The sequence below is a fragment of the Merops nubicus genome, unplaced genomic scaffold (assembly GCF_000691845.1).
Source record: "Merops nubicus isolate BGI_N331 unplaced genomic scaffold, ASM69184v1 scaffold34872, whole genome shotgun sequence".
In the NCBI taxonomy this organism is placed as follows: Eukaryota; Metazoa; Chordata; class Aves; order Coraciiformes; family Meropidae; genus Merops; species Merops nubicus.
This window is the reverse complement of record NW_008592200.1, coordinates 1,996-26,618: the sequence shown is the minus strand read 5'-3', so window position 1 is coordinate 26,618 and position 24,623 is coordinate 1,996. Positions and strand designations below refer to the sequence as shown.

Genomic DNA, 24,623 nt, shown 5'->3' with positions numbered 1-24,623 from the left:
TTCCAGTCACAGGGGCCCTCACCTTACTGCCAGGACTTTTCAAATATTATTGACAGTGGCTTGGCAACTGCGTCAGCCGATTCCTTCAGTACTCTGGGGTGCATCTCATCAGGCCCCATGGACTTGTGAATGTTAAGGTTCCTCAGACACTCAAGAACCTTGTCCTCACTGACTGTGGGAGGGGCTTTGTCTGCCTGGTCCCTGTCTCACAGCCCATCTGCTTGAGAGCTGGGAGGAGAGAAGCTGCCATTGAAGACTGAGACAAAAAACTTGTTCAGGACCTCGGCCTTCTCCTCATCTGCTGTTACTAATTCCCCATTGCTGTTCCTCAGGGAGGGGATGCCTTCTCTAACCTTCCTCTTCTGGTTAATGTACCTGTAGAAGCCCTTCCTGTTTTCCTTTATCTCTCGCCAAGTTCAGCTACAACTGCGCCTTGGCCTTCCTCACCTCATCCCTGCACAACTGTGTTCTCCTCAGGATACCTGTCCCTGCTCCCACTGCTTGTGCAGTCTCATCTTGTCCTTTAGTCTGGCCAGCAGGTCTCGACTAAGCCATGCTGGTCTCCTTCCTTCCCTACCTGATTTCCTACAGCTGGGAACTGTAAGTTCTTGCACTCTATGGTAAGTATCTTTAAAGATTTGCCAGTTCTGCTTTGCTCCTTTGTACCTAAGGACTATTTCCCAGGGGGTCTTACTGATTAACTCCTTGAAAAGCTGGAGGTTTGTTTTCTTAAAATTTAGGGTTTTGACTCTGCTTTTTGCCTTCCTCATACCCTGCAGGACCATGAACTGCACTAACACATGATCATTGCAGCCCAGGCTGCCTCCTGTCTTGATGTCCCTGATGAGCTCACTAGCAGTTGTGACCATCAGGTCTAGTGTTGCATCCCCTTGGGAAGTTGTCATCAAGGCACTCCAGGAATCTCCTGGATTGCCTACAGCTCGCCATGCAGCTTTTCCAGCATATTTTGGGGTAGTTGAAATCCCCCAGTAGGACAAGAGCCTGTGAGCCTGATGTCTCTTGTAGCTGGAGTAAGAAGGCCTCATCAATAAGCTCCCTTTCATCAGGTGGCCTGTAGTGTACACCAACCACAAGGTCCCCTTTGTTTTCTTGGTTTCTGATCTTTACCCATAAGCTTTTGACCTTGTGGCTTTTTTTTTTTAAGGGACGGCTCTTCACAATCCATCAATTTCTTAACATAAAGAGCATTAACTATTATATTATTCCTGATTTTCAGGTAAATTTTCTGAAAGAGTTTTGTGCATTCTCTCAAACACTGCAACCACAAAACAGAGATGCATTTTTCAAAACCTTATCAAATATGGGCATACTTCCAGCACTCGAAGTCATATTGGTAAGTCAGTTCAATTTTATTGGTGATAATAATTTTGTTTATCTCCAGAGAGGTTTTTTTTTTTTTAGAACATCTAAAATATTTTTGTAAAATTTCAAAAGCAGTTACAATATGGCATTGGTAAGTGCCCTGGAGTTCTTACATTTTTGTTTTTCTCATTCACTTTCCTATCCTTACACACTTCTTGGTGTACCATTAAGAAAGAAAATAGGGAAATAGACCAAAGGGCAGGGAAAGCATAAAATTTATTTTGCCCAAACAGTTGTCAAGTGTACATAGAAGAGATTAGAGTAAATTCCATTTTAGAATACAGTTCTAGTAACATTTAGGTGAGATTTGTTAGCATGAATGAAATGCTATATGCTTTTTGGTTTTCATTCCATTTAGTCCTTTTCTTTTAGGAAACATAATTGATTTGGCTTTTTCAGGGTATGGATGATGCACAAGTACGAAGTGCAGCCACTGATATATTCTCATATTTGGTTGAATACAACCCATCCATGGTACGAGAGTTTGTCATGCAGGAAGCGCAGCAGAACGATGATGTAAGTAGAGGGTCCCCAGAAATATGTGTACTGTTTTTTTGAAATTACTGTTTTACATATACAACTCTATTAATGACATGAACCCTAGTTTCCAAGAAGTATGGAATAACATTATAATGGTTACAGGCCACTGGACTACCATGTTTTCAGAATTTGTTAGCCAGCTGATACAGGTGCTTGCCTGTTTACATATTCTTACTCTGTTGCCTGTAAGTAAAACAGGTTACTGTAAACCACCATTTTGGTTAACATCAGCTGGCATACAAGCAAACCAAAATGGTTTTGAATGATGGCCCCCTTAAAATGCAAAGTATAAATTTCAGTCTTGACCTTAGCATGTACATGTGTTTTTAATTTACTTGTAAGGAACCTATATTCAGTTTACTGTCACAGATGATAAAAGGAGAATTGTGGTCCTAAGCATTTAAGAACATGTTCTGACAAAGTTTTATATTTCCCAGAGATCCTCTGTAGCACACAACTATTAGTAAGTATTTCAAAGTGGTACTCAATGAATAAAAACCATTATGCTGCCTTTTCCATAGAGGAGACAGTTATTGTTTTTTCCTTTATCTGCTGAAAGCATGCCAGAGAACAGGAAGCCGCTGGTGCTGCTACTTCTGTACTGGAAGAAAGGGGCAGCTAGGACAGGAAATGTCACTGGTAGTTCCAGCCACTTAAATCTGGTGATTGTCCTCCTTCATGGGGCACAGTGTTAAACAAGCAACTTTCGTGTAGAGATTCCTAAATGTAAATATTATTTTCTCCTTTTATGCGTTACTTATACAAAAACATGTTGGAGTAATTATTAAGTGAAAATAACATTGTCAAGTTCAATAGCATTTTAAAATTTACTGTTGTATATTTATGTAAATAAAACCCTTGGTATGTATTCCAAAAGGAGGTACTAATAAAATATTTCTGAAAATGCTTCTGAAAATTGGCTGAACTTTGAGACTGATCTGCCTTTGTACTTTTTATATTTTGGTCTTTCAGTTCAGACTAAATTCTAAATTAGATTGTTAATTTCAGAACCATTTTGTCATGGTTTAGGGTCAGAGCTTCCCCCAGACCGGTAACAGACACTCTCTGTTAAGACCTCTCCCCCTCAAAGGGGAATAGAAAGGGGATAAGGGAGAGAAACTTATCAGTTAGAAAAAATAAAACAGTTTTAATGAAAGTACTAGTAATACTACTACTACTACTAAAATGGAATATGTACAAATACATACAGAGCCAGTATAGAACCCAGCTCCACCTGCCGATGACAATATGTCACTGTCACCCCCGGCTGGGGAGCAGCCCCTGGGGAGAGGGTCCCAGGCTGGACCCAGCCACAGAGGCAACTGGGTGCGGGAGCTGGGTTCTGGAACTCATTTCAGGAACACAGGACTCAGGATCAAAGGCAGGATGGATGAAGTCCTCCTTGGATGCTGGCCATTGGAGAAGAAGCAAAAGAGGGAAAGGGGATTGACTCTCATGATTCCTCAGCTGCCTATGACAGATATGGGATGGAGTACCCCACTGGTCACCTTAGGGTCACTTCTCTTGTCCGCTCCTCCCTGCAGGTGCAGATTTTTCTTCCTGTCCTGCTCCATGTGATGCACAGGATCGAGCAGTGACCTTGGTCTGCACAGCAATCACTGGTGTAACGCTGAACATGGAGCTTTATCACTGCTAGGAGCAGACACTGTCTGTGAAAATCTGCTGTTGACTTCAGAAAGTGCAGTTAGAAGAGCTTTAGCTGAACAGTAAAAATAACTGAGCAGAATTACTTCTGTTCTACCCCAAACCAGGATACACTTTTAGTTGCTTTGAAAGATTTTTCTTCACTACTTGCCTTCTCACTGTTGAACCACTAACCAGAGTGTCATTGGCATGGCATGTAAAATGAATTGGTTTCCATTAAGTTTGGGTTTTTTTGTTTAGTAGTTGTTTATATTTTACAAAACTTGGATAATGCACAATTTTTAGCCAGGCGGTAACCCTTTTAGAACATAATTTCAGATTTGGGATGAAGGAACAGCATGAGAATTACTTTTTGCCTTTTTTTTTTTCCATTAGGATATATTACTCATTAACCTCATTATAGAACACATGATTTGTGACACAGATCCAGAACTTGGAGGGGCAGTGCTGCTCATGGGTTTGCTTCGTACTTTAGTCGATCCAGAAAACATGCTTGCCACTGCCAATGTAAGTAAACATCTTAAAATGAAATTACTTTTGGATTTTTAGAATATTTGGTGATAGGTTTTACTACTTTTTTTTTCATTCTTCAGAAAACAGAAAAGACTGAGTTCTTGGGTTTCTTCTACAAACACTGTATGCATGTTCTGACAGCCCCTCTATTGGCCAATACTACAGAGGACAAGCCCAGCAAAGGTAAAGCCCCTGAATTTTGTGCACATCAAGGTTGTTGAATGACCATGTTTAAACCAGTAATTGTGAAAGGATATTTTTTGTCTTAAAGAGAATTGGAGACTATCCTACATAGTTCAAAATAAAATGTTGATTAATGATTTAGTAATTTGAATAAGTTACAAGTATAAAATTCAGCAGGGACATCTGATTTTAAAAGAGAACAGCTCTTGCTGCAGATTTTGCTTCAGCAAAAATTAAAGTATTTGTGTAACTTTTGGTAACTTGGAGACTGTTCAGTGGCACAGACTTGTAAACACATGTAAATGTTTTCTAAGGTCAGGGATTACTAGAGAGGATGCAGAGTTGCCCCTGAGAAGATGTGAATCACAATACTGTGCTGAATTTGAGAGTATTGGTTCTACATCAGACAAGAAAGGCAGAGATCAGTGATGAAGTAATTATTCTTGCTGGCTACTAGCAGCAGTACTGCTTGTTCGTTAATAGAGTAACACATCCAGAATGGATGTAAAAGGAGGTATATAGATGGTGCAAAAATGTACTCTAAACTTTTTAATTTATTGTATAGATTTCCAAGGTCTTAGTGAAATTTATCTATTTTATCTCAGCTGGCTTCCAGATAGATTCAAAATGAGATTTCTACGTAAATGTTTGTGTGTTAATGGTCAATAAACTGGGAATATTTTTTTAAAAGGTAGAACTACCTTTTTTAAAAAGATTAAATCTAAAATGTATTTAACTTCTTATATGTTTGCTTAAAAGCAGGATTTATCTTTTTATATGCTGATGTGATTGTGTCCTAGAAGTATTAAAAGAGCCTGAGACTTCTTCCATAGTACTTTTGTTAAAGGGCATAATAAATCACCTTTTTGATACCAGTTTAGTCAAGGCATTGCATATAGGGCAATACTTTGATATAGACATATGGATGTCATAATGAAACTTGGTTAAATAAGCCTTCTAGCTTGTGTTAGTATCAAGTTCTGTACTCTCTGACCCTTTGAAACACCGATTTAAGACAGCCAAAATGTTTCTATAGTTTGAGTGTTTCCTGCCATGTCTTTATAAATAGAAAATACTCACTGCATAACCAGCTTGTCCAAGTTCTATTTTAGAGACTAAACATACCCTGCAGGATGTTCCCTAAACTATCTGTGGGAATGTACAAGAACTTGGAAACGTTTACCAGACTGCAGCTGGATCTTTGACCTTAGCTTCCCAAGGCAGCATCCTAGATATGTTTAATTGCTTTGGGTTTGGTTTTATTACAGATGATTTTCAGACAGCCCAGCTCTTGGCATTAATACTGGAATTACTAACTTTCTGCGTAGAACATCATACTTACCACATAAAGAACTACATCATTAACAAAGACATCCTGCGAAGGGTACTCGTTCTCATGGCCTCAAAGCACGCCTTCTTGGCACTGTGTAAGTTTCAAAGCTAAAGCGTAAACTAATATTTTGTGAATGTGAAGGGTAACACATCTTCATTCTGCCCAAAGAAAACTGTTCACAGACCATTGCAACTTAGGACTGAATACAGAAATTCTGCTATTATACTGTTTCTCATACCAATATAGAGATATTTCAGCTATTATTAGTAAATAATTTTGCATTTATAGATTTTTCTTTCTCTGAAAAGCAGAATGATTTTTCTTAATCTTAGTGTAGGTGTGAAAAGACAGTGTATCTCAATATTGAATATCCTAAGAGAGCCATTGTAAGTTTTGTCATTTTTTTAATTAGAAATTATCAGAGGTATTTAATTAGAGAGAAAGTTACCTGACTTCTTTAAACCACACAGAGCCTTAGTGTGCTGCTCTTTAAACTCCGGTAGTTTCTTGACTACGCTCAGCAGAGTAATAGAAAGGCAGCGTTAACTTAATTCTGGAGGCAAGTAAAACATTATTTTCCATTATACCATTGTGCACATAGAGTAAAACAAAGCCTAAAGTTGACTGAGCAGTACTATACGATAAAAAGTACCTTTTAAATTTGTAACTGGGTCACCTGAGTTTGGTTTTAGAACGCTTGAATGGTCTTTTTTCGTGTACATGGAGTTGCTAACCAAAAGGGGCTGCCATACAGTGAGATGAAACTCTGCTTTCTCTTCATATATACACATTCACACACTTGTATATGCTTCACAGTTTCAGAAAGAGCTTTAAAGTGGGTGTAAATCAAGTCTTTGTTTTACTATGTGGGAAGAAAATGTCACCAATTTAAAAATTAAATAGTTTGCATCCTTATCAAATAGGACTTAATTAAATGTTGTCAAACGTATTTAAATAAGCAGATTTTTTTCCTAGTTCTCCTACTGAGAAAGTATTTTACCTTTATCATAAGCAATTTAAGGAATTGAAAATCTACTTTTATGTTAGTAGCAGTATAGTTAAGCAGTAGTATATTATTTCTTTAGTGAACAGAGGTGGTTTCACTTGTACAGTTATGATGGAGGATTTCTTTATGATAAAATAGATGAGTAATCTTCAGCAGTATAGTCAAGACTGGGGAGAAGTAGAGAACAGTTGAATGTATTACCTGGTTCTAATAGTGGAATGCTGTATGAGAACTGAGATTGCAAATTGCCCTAAGTAATGCTGAGTAATTTCTGAATATTTTTTTTTTCTTTTAAATTTAAAGATTATTTTGACAACACTTCTGTTTCAGGTGCCCTTCGTTTCAAGAGGAAGATAATCGGGCTAAAGGACGAATTCTACAACCGTTACATAATGAAAAGTTTTTTGTTTGAACCTGTGGTCAAAGCATTTCTAAATAATGGTTCCCGTTATAACCTGATGAACTCTGCCATAATAGAGATGTTTGAATTTATCAGAGTGGTGAGTGCTGTTACCTGCTGAAGATAATTACTGTATTGCTTAATCTTGTAGTTCCAGGCGATTTTTCTTTTTGTTTGTAATGGGACCATATCATACTGTGTTTAGGTGAACTTTCTTTTATATCACTGTTACATATTTGTGCATGTTCTTTCTTATGTCCAAATGGTACCGTAACTCGAAAGTTAAATTCCCATGGTAGTGTATGCACAGTACCCAGATTTGCAAAGGCAGCAACTAATACAGTTTTGTGATGCAGATCAGATGATCTGGTTATGGTGGGAGTGTAATTTGAAAGTACAGCTACAAAACCTTCAGATGTAGCTGTGCTCTGTAATGTCAGTTCAACAGAATATGGAAACGTACAGAAGAGATATAACCAGTCTTTTTTGGTTATATTAATGCACTGCTACAAAGTTCCTTCCATGGGGACTCTCTTAATATACTCACGCCAATTTGGCTGTTAGCACAGTGGTGTTTCCTCGTTGATATTTGCATCCAGATGCTGACAATATGCTGTACAGGCTGTAGATGTGGTTAAGTGGAGCCAAGCTAGGGTGCAGACAGGAAGAAAGGAGGCTTTGTCACCTCTTAAAAATTTCTGTACTGATGACATCTTTCCTCTTTGAATTGGGACTCAAGGTAATTCAAGACTGAGATGACCTGATCATTATGGAAGAGTTGATTTAAAAATGGTTTTGAAGCTATGAAAAAAGTTCACCTGTATAGGTGGGCCTGACTTCTGTGCTGTGGTGTTTCAGTACTCCATGAGATTGGGTGCTGATTGTACAGTTCATGCTATGGGGAAATAAATCATCTTCTGTTTTCTTATCCTCCTTTTCACATAAATACCCAGGTTGCATTTCCACAGTACTTTTTGGTGTCTGTCAGTAATTTTTGTCTTTTTTTCTTAAATCCAGGTTTGTTTTCAAAGAGAGCAAATTGGGGGGAAAAAAAAAAGCTTTTGTTGTTACTGGCCTATTACCATTTGTAAGAGTTGACCTTTGAGCACTTAACCAAAAAGGAAAATGAAGAGTAGATGAAGATTTCTGTTGCTTTGCTTGTCCTTGGTAGTTGAAGTGTTTGTTCTGCAGTGCATTCCATGGGCTGTGCAGTGCAGAGGAGCAGTTTCCCTGCTGCGGTGCGCAGGCCTGTGCTGGTCCCAGCTGTCCAGAGCGGCTCTGGCCAGCCGCAGCGCTCTCCTGCAATAGCAGGACAGTGGGCAGGCTTTTGTAAACGGCCTTGACCAGCACTGTGTGGCCACAAGGGAAAAACCTGATGTTCGCTTCTGGTGAAAAATATCTTCCTTGTTCTCATCCTAAATAAATGCACTGAATAATTATTTTTACATAAGTGATTTATTTGCAGGGAGGAAAGAAACAATGTGAGTGCTTAGTCTGTATCTTGTAAACATTTTTTTTAATTGGCTGGTTACAACAGGTATCATTAATCTATCAGTGTAAAAATATTTCTAAGTTACAGTGGGAAAGACCTTTTAGAATTTGTTTTGATAAAATTTTCTATCAGGGTTTTAGGTTCTGTTTGTGTTTTGAAGAACATGCTGCTAGAAAATTGCTGCTATTACACCTGTTTTGCTAAGCAAATATCTGAACCTCTAGATTTGTAACTATGCTTGTATGCATAATACTCATTTTGGCATAAGCTGATTAATATGATACTTCCTCTGGAATGTTAAACGTAATCTCTCAGTTACTTTTTATATTGTATTATATGAAAGCATTTGAGTGAGAGTAAGTTGCTGTCTGTTTGTTTGTTCCTACAGGAAGATATAAAATCATTAACGGCTCATGTAATTGAAAATTACTGGAAGGCACTGGAAGATGTAGATTACGTGCAGACATTCAAAGGACTGAAACTGCGATTTGAGCAACAAAGGGAAAGACAAGATAATCCAAAACTTGACAGGTAAAATGCACTAAGTGCTCTAGTTAGTGTATTAGTGCTTTAATTCTGTTTTGGAAACACTGATGCATTGTTCTGTGAGAGTGGGAAATGTAAATACTTTAGACTTCCACTTGCATCTCGGGCAGTGTTCAATTTACTTGATTATAAGTGTGATTTCCAGATGTGTTGCTTCAAACTCTTGATCAGTTTTCAGCTCACATTTGTTGCTGGATCTCCAGTAATGCTAAGTTGTCATATCCTAAATTTATGTGCACTTGTAATCAGGCTGGAAGTCTATTGAAGTGTCTGAAATTCATTTGCCTAAATAACAGATTCCCTCTGTTTGACTTTAAAGTTTGTTCAGTTGTGAATTACCATTCTGTGGATTTTTCCTTTCAAAAATTCTCATGGCAGATTTCCGTTTCTTTTAGTTAGTTGTAGGAGTAGATATTTAGATAAGCTCTCTCAAAATGACTGAGAAATAGAGTATACAAAGAAATTTTCAGAGAATGCTTTTCTTGTCACTGTTAGATTTGCTGATGGAGTAAAAACCAATCTGGTATAGCACTTGAATCACTCCTTCAGTTTGCCAGAGCAAAAGTTCCCTTCCACAGTACATAGTTACCCAAGCTTAAAAGGTTCGGGTGTATAAGAAATAAGTTTAGGACCTTTTACTCAGTTTATTTTTTCAAATGATACTACTTTTGTGTGTAATTTCATTAAAACAAAATGGACTGTTGGTGTGAATAGCTGAGTTACTCCTAAGAATTTCTAACAAGACCTGTTCTTGATCTGTTGTCTTGAATTAGTTTGAAAACACACTAAAAAAATTAATCCTGATTAGTCATACTAAGACATCGTGAAAATTCAGACTTTTATTTCCTTCTACAAGATTTTTTAACCAGTATTTAAATTGAAGACTTGTACAATGAAAATGAGAGTATAATTGTAGATGTGTTTTAAGATGTTGAAGCACTTTCACAAGTATGTGCAGCATCTGTGGTTTTGAGTACTAAAGTTTCACAGGTGAGATGTTATTACTCTGGCTTGTGTCAGCTAGGCTTAACGCTTAAACAGCTGTGAAATTCAAGCCTGCAACTCTTACATTAATGCGCATGTTGGAAAGAACACCCAGCCACTTCAGTAATTCCCTTCCAGTATAGGAAATAAATAGTCTGTTCTTGGCTTAAGTTGAGCTAAATACTTGTATATAGCTGTGTTGCATGAGTTTATCTAACAGAAAATTACACCTTTAAGAGGTTTGTAGCTCAGCCAGCCCAGTTTTTACCTTCTTCCTACATCTTATATAGTTACTGTACAAGCCCTGTCAAAGACCATGTAATTTCTTAAGTGAAAACTAAGAAATAATAAAATGCAAAAGTAAGAATCTCTTTACGTGTTTTAGCAAAGAGTAGTTCAGTAAGGAAGGAGGTCAAATTTTTCTTGACATGGGCCACAGAAGTATTCAGAAGAGTGCCACATAAGCTATTGGTTTTGCACTATTAGCAGAACTTGAATTTAAACGCAATGTAAAATGATGCAGGTTGTATAGATCCAGGTGATAGTGTTGGCAAATAGATTATTCAGAATTAGATTTATTTTTTAAGTACTTTCAGGATTCTTACGTAATACATTGTCATTTCCTGTTTTTTAACCTCTCTTTTTCCTGGGGTTGGTAATGCAAGACTTTTTATCTAAATAGAATAAGCCTAGATTGTGTTATTAACATCTGGACTCTAGTAACAGATGCTCTATGAAAAACATTAAATTTTAGACTTACATTGTGGCTATTAAAACTTTGAAGAAGTGCTACAGAAAATTGTTAAGGTTTTCATGCTTTTGTTGGAAATTGACTGTTAGAACCAACATCAAGCAATGAAAATAGTGTTTTGAACCTCTCTTCCTGTTCTTCAGCATGTACATCACTGACCCTCATCCTTCAAGGCCATAATACTGCTTCTGTGAGGAAAACAGAAAAGGAGGGTGGAGCTGAGATACATCAGCACTAATAATACATCAAATGGGGAGGGAGAAGTAGCACTTTGTATCCAGGGCTCTGAAAAACAGAAAATACTGATAGTGACCGAAAGGTCTCACAGGTGGATGTGGCAGAGACAGACGGCTGTCTTTTTAATCTATCTATTTCAAACTGGAGTCATACTGATAATGGGATGGTGTGGGGTTTTTTTTTCTTTTTTTTTTCTTCTTTCTTTTTTTTAACATATTGGACCCCAAATACTGACTAGTTACATTTTCAGAAAAAAAAAGTAGATCTATAGTTCCTAAACTGTTTTACAGCTTTTTCTTTACCAGTGCAGACTGTTAAACCAAGCCCGAATGCAGCACTTCAGTGACATTTATTAAAATTACTTCTAATAATGTTGTTTGTAAGCTACAGAATTTTGAACAGATAGAGTAGTCTGAATGTGCTACAAGCACAGTTGTACTTGATTTGATTCTTTATAAAGAGTTTTTTTTTTATTATATTTATACTTAAAGTAGAAAGGTTGATATTTCAGAATGATTTTCTGGTATTTTTATTGTTCTACAATGTTTGTATCTGTAAGCTGTTGTTGTAAATGCCAAGTAGCATTTTTATTATTGATACGAGTTGGTTTTTTGAATAAAAAGTTTTGAAACTTACTGTTCTACAGCATGCGTTCCATTTTGAGAAACCATAGATACAGAAGGGATGCAAGAACCCTGGAGGATGAGGAGGAGATGTGGTTTAATACTGATGAAGATGATATGGAAGATGGAGAGGCAGTGGTGCCCCCTTCTGACAAAACTAAAAATGATGAAGATATTATGGATCCTATCAGTAAATTTATGGAAAGGAAGAAATGTAAGTGATAAGAATGCCATGTGGCTTACGCAGAAGCCATAACTTGTATTCTTTAGACCTACTGCCACGAAGGATTTTCATGTATTTATTTTGAAGTTCTTAGATTTTGAAAATGTGACACTAAGTTGGTGGACCAGCCCTTGAAGACAAGTTTTGTTGTCCTTAAATGTGGAATGATACAAAACAATGTTGTTTGTTTCTCAAAGCATTTGGATGACAATCTTAGTTGACAGTCAAGTTTTCCTGTATTTTATGCTGAGTTATAATTCAAAATGTAAACATTCAGGTGATACCACTGGTAGAGTAAAAGTGTTCCTTCCTGGCCAATGACAACAGCTGGAAGATGCTATAGTAGTATGGAAGAAAGTCAATGATGGCTCACTTTACCAAGCTGTACATAAAGTATTTATCTTTTTCCCCCACTATAAAGTGATTTGTAATTAAATGTTTCATTCAATAATCTGGCTTTACTTTTTGCTTTTTTGTGTGTTTTTTTTTTCTCTTCAGTAAAAGAGAGTGAAGAAAAGGAAGTTCTTTTGAAAACTAACCTTTCAGGTCGTCAGAGCCCAAGTTTCAAGCTTTCCTTTTCCAGTGGTACAAAATCTAACCTTACCAGCCAGTCATCTGCAAGTAATCTGCCTGGATCCCCAGGGTCTCCTGGATCCCCAGGGTCCCCTGGCTCTCCAGGATCAGTTTCTAAAAGCACATCTCAGATGGCAGCTATTACAACTAAGGTAATTTTGTACGGACATAGGTTGACTTCATTGTTACAGACTAGGGATATGCTTTAGCATCTCTCTCTCCAGTTTGTGTGCATTCTGACATGTTAAGCAGTAATGGACTGTCTGGGTTGTGTGTTTTCTTTTTTTTTATGGCCTGTAGCATTTTTAAGGAGCTCTGACTTGTATATAAAGAAAAAGCTCTTTTAGTGTCCAGCATCTTAAAGTATGAAGCATAGAACCAGCTGCTGTTTGCAGCGATCTTTACTGTGAAATACAACACTTCTGTTAAATTGCACAGGGATATTTGACAGGGAGAAATATAGAAATACTTGGAAAACTTTGCCAGATTTTGCCCAACTTCTCAATGGGGCTGGTGGGACATTGTGAATTTCTACTGTGACAATTTTTATATTGTTCAGAAAACTTCTCAGTGGCACATGTGAAAGAAAGAAATAGTATTATGGAAGCATGGTACCTGTCCTGTAAGCCAAAACATAAACAATTTTTAATATCCTAGCATGAGGTTTTTTTACCTTTTGAAATAACATACAGTTTTGGATTGGAACATACTGAAGCAGAAGAAGAAAGCTTATTTAATTTAAAAGAGTCAGGTTAACTTGCAGTGCATATCCAAAACTAGCATTTTTAAATACATTTTAGGACACTTGGATTTTACCAGATTTTTGGCTAAACCCAAGTTTATTTAAACTGAGTCAGGGAAATTAGAGTGGTATTTTCTCAGCTCTGTGGGACAGATAAAGTAGTATTGATACAGCACAGTTCAGATAATGCAAATTTATGTTAATAACAAGAATTTCCATGTCTGAAAGGTCAGTTATGTGTCTGAGTTCTCAGGTAGCCTTGGAATAAGTGATTCATCCTTATTTTTTAATGCCACCATACTGCTTGTTCACCTAACTTCTAGTAAAGGAAAATGGAGTTTTAGATTTTTTCATTCTTATAGTCAAGCATGGCTTGAGAGCTTGTGTGTGGATTACTTTCTGTTGAAAACACCTGAATGAGAAGAGCTTGGCTGATGGGAGAACTAAGGGGCACTTCCTCTAAAACCGGATGTGGAGGAAGCCAAATTTACTTTAGCTATAAAAAAATAGAGCAGTTAGTCAGGTGCTTTTTAAAAGGGATAGAATTGGTCTGGAATTCAGTTCAGTCTGTTCCATATTTCTGCTGGAGGCTTGTTCTCACCCAGACAGTATTTTAATCTGAATGGAGCCTTTACATAAGGAGCATATCGCATACAGTATCGGCTCCAAAATTTCAAGTGGCATAAGAAAAACGTTCAGTTTACACTGAATATGCGGTGCACTGAAAAAACAGGCATGGATTCAGGAAGAAACTACCTTCTTCAGGAAAATGTACACTGCTTACAAATGTGCTGCAGTCACAAACTGGAAAATGTTGCAGTTGAGTCTTTCATTAATTATCTGGTCCTGTTACTTTATGTGTAGTATGCGCAGCATAGTATGTAACTACAGAATGTGTGTAGTTGTTTAAGTTGTATTTTGGTGTCCAGTTTACTGAAATTTCCTGTTTTGCCTGTCTGTCTTCAGACACCTGAATAAGTAATATGATTTTTGAGTAAAGTACCACTAGCTGCTGTTGTAGTCAAATGCTGGTTAAACTTCAGAAACTGCAACATACTGTAGTTAAAGTTTTAGAAGTTCATGCCACTTCCACATGGGTCCAGAGCTGCCTAATCTGAAAATTTGTGGTCATCTGCAATACAAGGAAGTTTTTAATATTACTAGATATGCTTTCACTGTCGGCTGCCAAGTTCTTTAACTTTTGTAACCCGTACACCTTATTCAGCTGGATTATATCAAGAAGTCTTTAAGCTACTACACAATTAGCGAATACAAACTGTGTTCTGAAAGTATCATAATTCAAAAATTTAAACTGAAGGATATTCTGTATTTGTTTCTGAAGTGCTTCCAGATTGCTCGTTGCTGCGGTGAGCTATGCTGGCTTAAAAAAAATAAATTACATGTTTACGGATAGGGCTGCTTGAGACACTTTGCAAAACTAAGCAGATTTTCTTATTTTCTTAAACTTCAATTGGAAATATTTCTATCCAGTTGGGTAGGTAAAACCCCATTTAGGAGTTCATCATTTAAACATTTGTCAGACAATACAATTTTCATTCATAGTGGAGGGGTTTTTTTAATTGTTATTCTGCTTCATTTTATTCAAAATTTGATGAGTCAGTACATTTACGGCAGTATGCTGTGCAAACGTCATTTGCCAGTAGAAACGCGAAGTATCGATGTGCGGACCTGTTCTTTATTGTAGTAATCGTGTCTGTCTTCGTAGGGGGGCCTCGTTGGGCTTGTAGATTATCCTGATGATGATGAAGAGGATGACGAAGATGATGATAAAGAGGAAACTTTACCTTTGTCAAAGAAAGCAAAGCTTGAGTCATCATAATGGCAACTGCTGAAGAACATTACCGGTTGGGGGAAGGATATTTTTTCCAAAAACAAAACAAACCCACAGCAAAGCAGCAATCTTTTGTGAATTACTGTGTGAGACACAGATCAACTTATACAAACAGATTTCTGCCAATCAAGTGCCAATTCAAAGGAGCAGAAGAAGGGGAAATATTTCGTTTAGGGGAAAGACTTACGCCTTTGAGCTCTCCAGCTTGGACCACACGTTGCCCTTTTCTCAGGGAAGGAAATGGAAAACAAAACAAAACAAAAAAAAGCCAACAGGGCAGGAGTTTTGTTTGTGGAACTCTGGATTGGCTGGTCAGTTGCTACAATCAGAATATGCTTTCTTGGACCACGTATGTGACTTCTGAAGAAAAGGCGGGTTTTGCCATAATTCTTCACCAGTTAAGAATGCCAGCAGTTTCTTTATATAAAAAGAGACCTGCCTTTGAAATCGTACATTCTGAACATTTTAGACAAGCTACAACAGGTTTTAAAAACCTCAGTGGGGGAGGGCCGAATATAAAGTTTCCTCTTTTTTTTTTTTTTAATCTGTTCCCTTTGCCCTTTAAACTGCAGAGTTTTTTTTTTGAGGTGGGGGATTTGTTTGTCCCTTCTTGATTAAAGATTGAGTGGAATTCTAGATGTGGTCACTTCTGTGTCATAATTTTTTTTTTTTTTTGCCCCCCCTGAGTGTATGCTTAGTTGTTGAGTATATATTTGGGACCATTAAAATTTTTTGATGTAATATAATCTCACTGTTGTGCTGGTACCTGTTTCACCCTGTGTAATTTTGTTCTGCATCACAGTTAAGATGTTCAGGATTTTATGGAAGATAGTATAGTTTTTACTGGGGAAAAAAAAACAACCAACAATCTTACCACAATGTGCATAAAAGCAATACTATTTTGTGACTAAATATTTTATATTAAATTTTACATCAGCAACTGTCAAGAAAAAATTCAGGGAAATAGGATGGAATAAAAAAAAATGAAACCTATAAATACGAAATTAGTTTTCCAAAGAGACTTTGCAGTTTTGACTCGGAACAATGCTGGTAGAATAATTCATCAAGATGCAAGATGGATGATTTAGGAATACCAATATATTGACTCATTTGACTTAGAAAAATAAAAAAAAAAATTAATTAAAGTTGAAGGAAAATGGCATTAGTGGTATTTTTTAAAACCTCTGATTCCCTTTGGAATAACAGTTTTAGTGATTCAAAGATGGTTGTAGAATAAACTCTTTATGAAGATACCATCTTTTAAATTTTTTTCTAACTCAGTTGAAAAACAGCGGTTAAACTTCGGGTCTAACTCAACAGCTATGTTCCTTCCTTTTTTCAAAAAATCTAAATAATATTAGTTATTAATTTGAAACTAAATGTTATATCCTGCTTCCTTCCTGCTTATACAGAAGATGACTTTGCTTGTACAGCAATGCTTCCTGTGAAGGAGAGTTCATTCAGTTCCTTTGCAAAGAAGAGACCCTTTCTTACATGTATTTTCAAGAGCTGCTTTCCTTTTGGACATTCAAAGCATCAATATTGTAACAATCACAATGTTATACATAAATATGTCACATACAAATAGAAGTAAGAGAAATGAAAATCTGAGGCTGGATCTCACCATGGATTAACACTTGGTTTCTGAAAATTGAGCGCCAAATGGCAGATTATATGCTAACTACAAAAGTTAAAGCTTTTTTCCTTGGATTTTATTAATACGTATTAGTACTTTCAGATTTAAGTAAGTGTGTGTTAGGGAAAAATAATTGGCCATCTTTTCTTCAAAAAGCACATTTGAAATAGCTTTGCAAGGCTGGGTTTCTACGATATGTTTGAAGTGTCTGTGACAGGGCAGTTCTTCCACGACAGACTTTACACACAGAGTAAGAGTTGAGCACTTGGTCACTGCCAGATTAGATATAATGTTCCACTGCAGTAGGAAAGTCCCCATGCCATCTTAACAACCTGTCTGCAACCAAATTTTTGCAACTTCGGTGTCAGAGCAGACATAATAACAAGAAAATCTGTAGTTCTGTAGGTTTTCTTGATTGCCTGAATTTAAATCCTTCCCAATCTGTCAAATTTTCCTTGAGCCTAAAGCCCTCAAACTTTATCCATCTAGTCATCTTCATGTTCTCCAGGCTATTTCTCTGGAAGTCATTCTTCTGAGTTGGTTGAAGAAACGTTTTTTGTTAATGCTTTTTGTATTCCTTCAGCTATTGAATCCTTGATCTTGTGATGTTTGCTGCTGCACTTTTCTAAACTGTTAGAGACTTACAGTACTTGCAGCATTACATTTAACAGAAGAAATACTGTCCTTAAGTTACTGGGTTCAGTCAAAATAATAATAGAAGTAAAAATTTTTTTTAACTTTTTATGAAGCTCTAAAGGACTAAAGTTAGAATATTAAGGTTCACATCTTTTAATGTTGTCGAACTTGTAGATGGCTAGTTGTCTCCTCAATTATCTAATGCTTCTGGCCTGACAGGACATGTCTACACTTAGATGGTATATTCATGGAAGTTGGAAGTAGTCAAAAAGTAGGTGAGTTTGGTACAGTGGTGGGTATGCTCTTGCTCAGTGACTTTCACTTTTGTATTCATGGAAATCTTGAACTATATTTCAGGAAAAAAAAGAAATAGTGGGATTGTGAGAAGTGATGGATTTTTTTTTTAATTTTTTTTTTTTTAAAAAAAGTATAAGTTAAGAGGTGGAAAAATATGTCACAAACCAGTGTTCCATTCTAGATTTTTGCCTGGACTGATGGGGTTTTTTATTCTCTAGTTTTAGTACTGTTTTGTCCCCACCCAAGAGAGCTGCATATATATTGTGTTAAACATGGCTTGGTCTGAACTGCATTTTAGCTGCATCCTTAAGTATGGTTGACAGGGTAAACCCCCAGTGTTGTACAGGCAAGGCACAGTGTGCTTGAGTCATCAGTACAGGCCCCTGTGTTCCTTCAGTGGTTGAGGCTTGATGCTGGTTACTCTGATGTATACCTTCCAACTTTGAGCCTAGGTTTGCTGGGATACCAGACAAAAGTATATGGACTACCTGGTCCCCCAAGGAAGCACACCCTTCCTGTAGTGAAAGTAATTCCAGCTCATCTGGAGTGTTTCCAGATTTTCTTCCACAGTACACAGAGGGCAGCCGCACTCACGTCACAGCGCACGTCACCGAAAAACACATCTCCTGTGTGGTGAGGGCAGAGGGACCTGGAAGCTGGTGTATCTAACAGTAAGCTGCATCTAAAATGGACCTGTCTGTAAATATACCTGCTTGGTAAACAAGCAGGTATATTTACAGACATATATTATACATTATATATTATGACAGACATATATTTATGACTGTTGTTCATCCATCTCATAGCACACCTAGGTGAGACATCATGTTCTCATGGAATTAAGTATCAAGTAGGCCAGATCCTTTTAACATACCAGAGACGAAGCTGTTCAGATTGGTCTTGGCAGTATTTTTACATGTTTGCAGATTTTTAGAAACTATTTAATTAGATAAATCACAAGAGTCTGTTCTCCTACTTGCTACTGTGGCCCCAGTAGGGAACGAGCTACCTTTCAGCCCAGCACAAGTTGCATGGGTTGCCTTGCCAAACTGTTTCCTACCATTTGTAGAGTGATCTTTATCAACTGTTTTACAACTGCAGAGGCATCCTGGAGCAGTGCTGTCTATGCTAGAGTAGTACTGCAGTTCCCCTGGCTTGAGGATATCGAAGCCCATTCCAGGTAAGTTGTGAAAGTAGAAGATCCAGATGGGTTACTGCTTGTGCTCACCCCCAGTGTCAGTGTAAAATTGGGCAAGCATTCAGAGAAGAGAAGTTACCAACAACTGAAGCTTTTCAAGACAAGTTGTCCCATGTGCATGTTCTCTAGCTGCTCCTATTGCTTTCGTATTTTTGGCGTCCAGAAGAAATGAAGGTGTAGACAGCTCGTAGTTCAACCCAAAAAAGAGGCAGGGCATGTGGGCATGCTGTAGATACAGCAAAAACATGGCTGGAAGGGTTTGTAATGCCTGACTTGATAGCCACCATTTGTAAACTGTTATTTATGTGAGGGAGGCAATACTTGAGAGATTTTCGTAGCTGGCTGGCTGGCTATCTGGTGAGCTTGTGTCTCCATTTAATACTGCTCCAGTTGCAGTCAGACTCACTGAAGTATGTCAATCTTGTGGTGTTTTAATAAAAATTGAAATATTGAAACTATTCAAAACTGAAATGAAACCCTGCAGACTACTGGAAAAAAGGCAGCCTAAACAAAGGGAAGGGGGAGATGTACTCGTCTGGAGGCTACTTGTGTTTATGAACAATGTAGAAATATAAGCCACTGGATATTTAAAAATAAATAAATAAATAAATAAATAAAAATTAAAAAAAGCAAATGGGATGCTACTTGCAAAAGGTTGCCTTTGATTTACAGTTACTTCAGACCTGTGCTGGTAGCTCTGCTGTGCACTGTTGACGCATCCCCTGGAGATGTATCTGCCTGCCTGAGAGCTTCTCTGAAATCCTTCCATATGAACAACTGGAGTTTAGGTTGAGACTTTGAAATTATTTGGTATAGAGTGCAATTATGTTTATAAAATGTGTATCTGTAGTTTAGACTGGGGATGATTTGGGCTGAATAATATTTATTTTGATACTTCATTTGTGAGGAACTTTAAAGATCCTGTAAGTGGGTTGCCCACCTAAAAGGGTTCCAAAGCATTCAGTAGATGTATCACTGTTCATTAGTGTTGCTTCTGGAAGTACATGCATACTGGAGCCCTTACGTTATGCTCATGAGTTTTCAGACAAGGCTAGTCTTTTGTGTTTCAGATGTACACTTTGGTGGCTGGAATCTTAGAAATATTGTTTTGAAATATGTGCTTACCTCAGTAAGTCTTTCTTTAAACTTGCTAATGTTGAGTGGCCTTTTAACAGCTGTGGTGTTCAGATGAGAGGTTGATGCTTTTAGGTTGGAGAACTCAATACAGTCTTCCATCTGGTGAGTCTTCCTGGTGAGGCCAGAGACAGTAAAGCTGTACCTTCATGCTGTCCCTGAACTGGTGTTGAGTGGTCAAGGATCCCATAAGGAAAATGGGCAGAGAAGTGCAATTTGTTAATCTTGCCATTCAGCAGGCTTTGATCAATGTGGGGAGTAAGGTTTTTTCTGAACCTATTCACAGGAGTCTATGCTAACAAAATAAACATTTAGGAGAAACTTTAAAACCCCTACATTTCCAATCTGTTTCTACTTCTACGCATCTGAAAAGGGTGTTAAGTTAATCATCTTATCCTGAAAAGAAGAAGCTTGTTTCCTCCCCATGGTTCCCACCACTTCCACAAATCCCCCAAAACAGAATTGACTTCCTCTGCTGCTAACAATTGGGATTTTGTACATTATCCAGGGGAGCTGGAAGCTGCAAATCTTATTGAAGATGTAACTGCTGATGAAAACCAACAACAGAGCACAGCTTGTAGCGTGTTTGACTTTATCCTAAAAATGGAAATAAACCTTCTGCCTCTTCAAGGTCTAGATTACCTGCAGCAAGAAACAAGGAAGATGTAAATGTTTTCCAGGGGCAGGAGAACTAAGTACCAAAGCTAATAATAGAGTAATACAAGTGTTTGTCTGCCTTCAGAAGTTTTTATATGTGTGTGCTATTTATAAAGCACCTTTCAAATTTTCTTACTATTTATATAGCTAGCCATATCTTTATCTGAATATATAGGCACTGCTTCATCTTTAGATAATGTGTTCCTTTGGAACCAAATATGGAGATCTATGTATATTGTTAGACCAGCTGTGTTGTGAGATATTTTTTGATACGGTTGTCCATCAGGGCCGTACAGATGTTCTGCACAACAGAGTGAGAATAAGCAGAGTCCTCACTTAGGAACAGGATGACAGGTGGAGTCTCTTGAGTACCCAGCTAGCTGGGCTTTTGGACTTTCCTCTTCCTCAGTTTAAGATGAGCTTTCTGTGTCTAGACATTCAAAAGAAGACCTTCCTGTAGAGTGAGGTGCCTAACACCAGTGACCTAAGCTAGGCTCAAGCCTGTAGGATCTGAACTGCACACATTTAATATGATTAATTTTCCTGATTGAATGGTATCTAATTCATATTAATTTTGTAGTGGGGAAGAGCTCCATTTGCATGACACAGCATGCAAATCTATCTGGACAACTCTTTAGCTGAGAGGTCTGTGGCTACATCATAAGTCATGTGACACCTGGAGGAAATGGCTGTGGTAGTTGTGTCCTTTGTTTGGAGCTGTGAGCTGTCTTTTGTAGCCTGCTGCTAATGTAGGGACGCTTGACCGTAACCCCAGGGAAAAACTTATTCCTACCTCCTAACCTGGAACCAGTAGGTGCCAGATGAAGTCCCTGATGGCTTTATGGGGAACACACTTCAGCCCCTCATCCCTGAGCATGATTTGGCTCAAGTTCTACCCAAGTATCCTTATTTTTGACACCTAATAACTGTATTGCTCTTCTACCATCTGAGACAGACTCAAAGAGGTCAAGGTGGGAGGGACACCACCTGCATGGCAGTGGCATAAGGGAGAAGCAAGGTGCCAGTCTCTGGCAATCCAGCTGCAGGAGGTGAGTCATTTGCAAGCTGTATCTTCTTGGGATATCTAGCAGGACAGACTTTTTCCTGATGTCACAAGCAGGCTGGTTACAGCATCTCCATCAAAAGACAAATCATATTGGTATCATCGGGCATACTACTCCCTATGCCATGTGCTGATCATTTCATAATGGACTTCAAGGTCTCTTGGTTCTTATCATAAGCATCAGAACAACAGCAAAACTTCTACAGAGGTTTGTGCGTGTTTATTTTAATTTTAGTACTCTCATCAGGGATGGCATAATTACTCTCATTTTCAGTGTGCCACAAGTCTCAACGGATTCTAAGAAACCTCGTTCATCTTGCAACTTACCTTCACAGGGAAACAATATTACTCAAACTCAGGACTGCTGTTAATTACATCCTTTTAAGGAAAAAATACATTAAATACATGCCTAAATACAGGGATCCTCCTAAAGGGATCAATTATTTCAGGAATGAAGGCTATCTACTTAGAGTACTGCAAGTGTAGTGACAAACTTCCATAGATTATGAAAAATTAACTCCTTTTTCTGTACAGAAAGGATAAGCAGGCTACTGGTGATGAATAAAAACTAGCCCAAGAGAGCCAGGTGGTTGCCAGAGTGCCCTTAGAAAGCCTCTGGTAGAGCTCTGAAAAGAGCCAGCTACAGGTGTCTGTGTTGGTTATTAAAATCCAGAACACTGAAGGATGCCCAAGGTAGGGGATGCTGCGTTCAGCATACTATAGCTGAGGCCATAAAACTGCTCACCGGAACAGCAAAGCATCTCACACCCCAGGACCTGGACTTGTAGTTCACTCACATCCTTGGGGACACCTTACAGTTACCTGCTCCAAAGGTAAAGGCAAGCTTCGGCTTGCCGGTTCTTCTCCAGAGCCATACCTGGCAGTGAGAGAAACTTGGCAAGCTAGGTGTGTGGTGTTGGTAGCTGAGCCATTCACATCACCACCTCATCTATTTCTAGCCATTATCCAGGCATTGGAAAGGTATTCTACTATATCATGATGTAGCCCACCTCTTAATAACTGGTTGGTTGATAGATCTTTCCCACTGATCATTAAGGCTTCTGCTGCTGCAGTAATAATACACCACAACTGCTTTAGGGTGCTGCTAATAAAAAAAATGTGTCAGGCAGCTTGCAGGATTCTACCAGGCTTTGTAAAATACTAGCGAAGCTGTGGCTAGATGGCTGCTGTAGATCAGCCACAACAGTGTGTACAGTGTAGTGAATGCAGTCACTACAACATGTGTCTGACCTTATCTCTGTGCATTTGGACACCCCAGCTATTACTACATCAAACACTGAAAGAACTGAATTATGCTGATTGATAATCTGCCTACAGGTCTTGTATCAGAGCATGAAGACAGGCAGGAGGTGCATATAGCCATGGAAGGGAATGGCTTTTGAACAGCAGCCTCACCAAAGTGCAGTTCTTGTACACTACAGTGAGTTTACAGTCCCTACAGCATCTATGAAATACCAGTGTTAAAATGCAAATAACAATTCTCTCAAGCCTCTGTAATTGAAAAATAATCTCACCTCTAAGAGAGTGAGCCAAGCCTGTGTGATGTAAAGTCAGTGTCTGTTCACATTGACCTTCTCTAATTAAGATTAAACTTTTACATAATTCAAATAGAATCAAACCCATCTTTTGTGTTTCAGCACATGAAGTGAGTGCTCATGATACATAAACCACTGGCCACCAATTTTTACCATATTCTTGTATAACAGCTATCTCTAAGCCCTTCTTTGGAGTTCACTGCACAACCTTACTTTTGTACCTTCTGTCACAACCCCTCAAAACTGGAGACCTTAAATTAATTAATTCCTCAAATTCTTAAAATTCTTCGTATGTCTGTCTGACTCTTGCACACAAAAGTGAATTCTGCCTGCTGTTAGAAGCAGGTAGCATGGGCCCAAATTTCCCCATTCCCCACACGGTTAACGGCTGCAAGCAATGGCTCTCTTGGTAAATGTCTGAGGTGGCAATCCCAGCCCTGCTGTCATCTACCTCCCTTACTAAGGCTTTGTTAACTTGTCCTCTTTGGAGTGTTTTCATTGCATGTGAGTTTACAATTTTCTTCAACTCTAGCCAGACTAAGTAGTTTCCAAAGCTGCTTATGTAAGTCTTTGGTTGTGCTTGCCTGTTATTTTTACCTGGCCACCAGTGTCATCAATATAAATATTGATACATTCTTGTATAACTAAAATGCCAAAACATCAGTCTGAAGAATGAGCAATTCCCTGAAGTATTGGATCTTCAAAATCCCATTCTGTTTTTATAAGGACGTTTGCTAGTGATGAATGATAGGCATTGATAAAAATATTTTCAAAACATCAGTATTGAATCTTTAACCTAATCAGAAGACGTTGTATCTGACCCATTTTAGTTCTTTCTGTACTTCCCTTTAGAAGACCTAGAAACAATCTCTAGTGTGGTCCTATCTGTTCTTCTACTCATCTCATGATTCTGAGTTAACGCTGCTGGTGTAGTTCTTTTACCTCCCACCAAAGAGAGAGAGAAACTGAGGAACACACATAGCAATAATCACCTGTTATGTTCTGTGCCTTGATGAGATCCCAAGCTTTTGGAGAACATCCTCAAGCCTTTGCAAAATTATTTTGGTCCTGGCCTCTTCAGTAATCACTTTATCAACAGACCATCCTATCTGCCTTTAATAGACCCTACTGCACCTTTAAAACCTACAAGACACCTTCCCGTCTCTGTTGCTGCTTCAAAGGACACTTTTCCCTTAATTGCTGGACACGTGGCTCCTACATTCCTGTATAGGAGCTCATTGCTTTAGATCACTACAACCAGCCTTTGTTTCTCATATCTCTTTAGCTTAGGAGTCTAATTTAAACGAATTTGTTCTCTCTTTCAGGCTCATGAGCATTCCCCTGCTGCTGTGGCACTCCTCGCTTCTCTGAAGGGTTTAAGAACTTATGCCATCGTTCCA

At 38.1% G+C, this 24,623-nt stretch overlaps 1 protein-coding gene across 1 annotated transcript in view; it reads left to right on the top strand.

Annotated features, from left to right (window-relative positions):
• Nucleotides 1-15,680, top strand: part of SMEK1 (SMEK homolog 1, suppressor of mek1 (Dictyostelium)) — a gene marked incomplete at its 5' end in the record, with an annotated part of 17,269 nt that extends 1,589 nt beyond the window's left edge. The window contains 10 exons of the mRNA XM_008935089.1: nt 1,238-1,354; nt 1,783-1,899; nt 3,964-4,095; nt 4,182-4,284; nt 5,553-5,711; nt 6,954-7,123; nt 8,904-9,046; nt 11,680-11,870; nt 12,378-12,604; nt 14,921-15,680. Coding sequence (XP_008933337.1) covers nt 1,238-1,354; nt 1,783-1,899; nt 3,964-4,095; nt 4,182-4,284; nt 5,553-5,711; nt 6,954-7,123; nt 8,904-9,046; nt 11,680-11,870; nt 12,378-12,604; nt 14,921-15,034 — 1,473 coding nt within the window. The remainder of the gene's footprint in view (nt 1-1,237; nt 1,355-1,782; nt 1,900-3,963; nt 4,096-4,181; nt 4,285-5,552; nt 5,712-6,953; nt 7,124-8,903; nt 9,047-11,679; nt 11,871-12,377; nt 12,605-14,920) is intronic.
• Nucleotides 15,681-24,623: the final 8,943 nt, after the last annotated feature.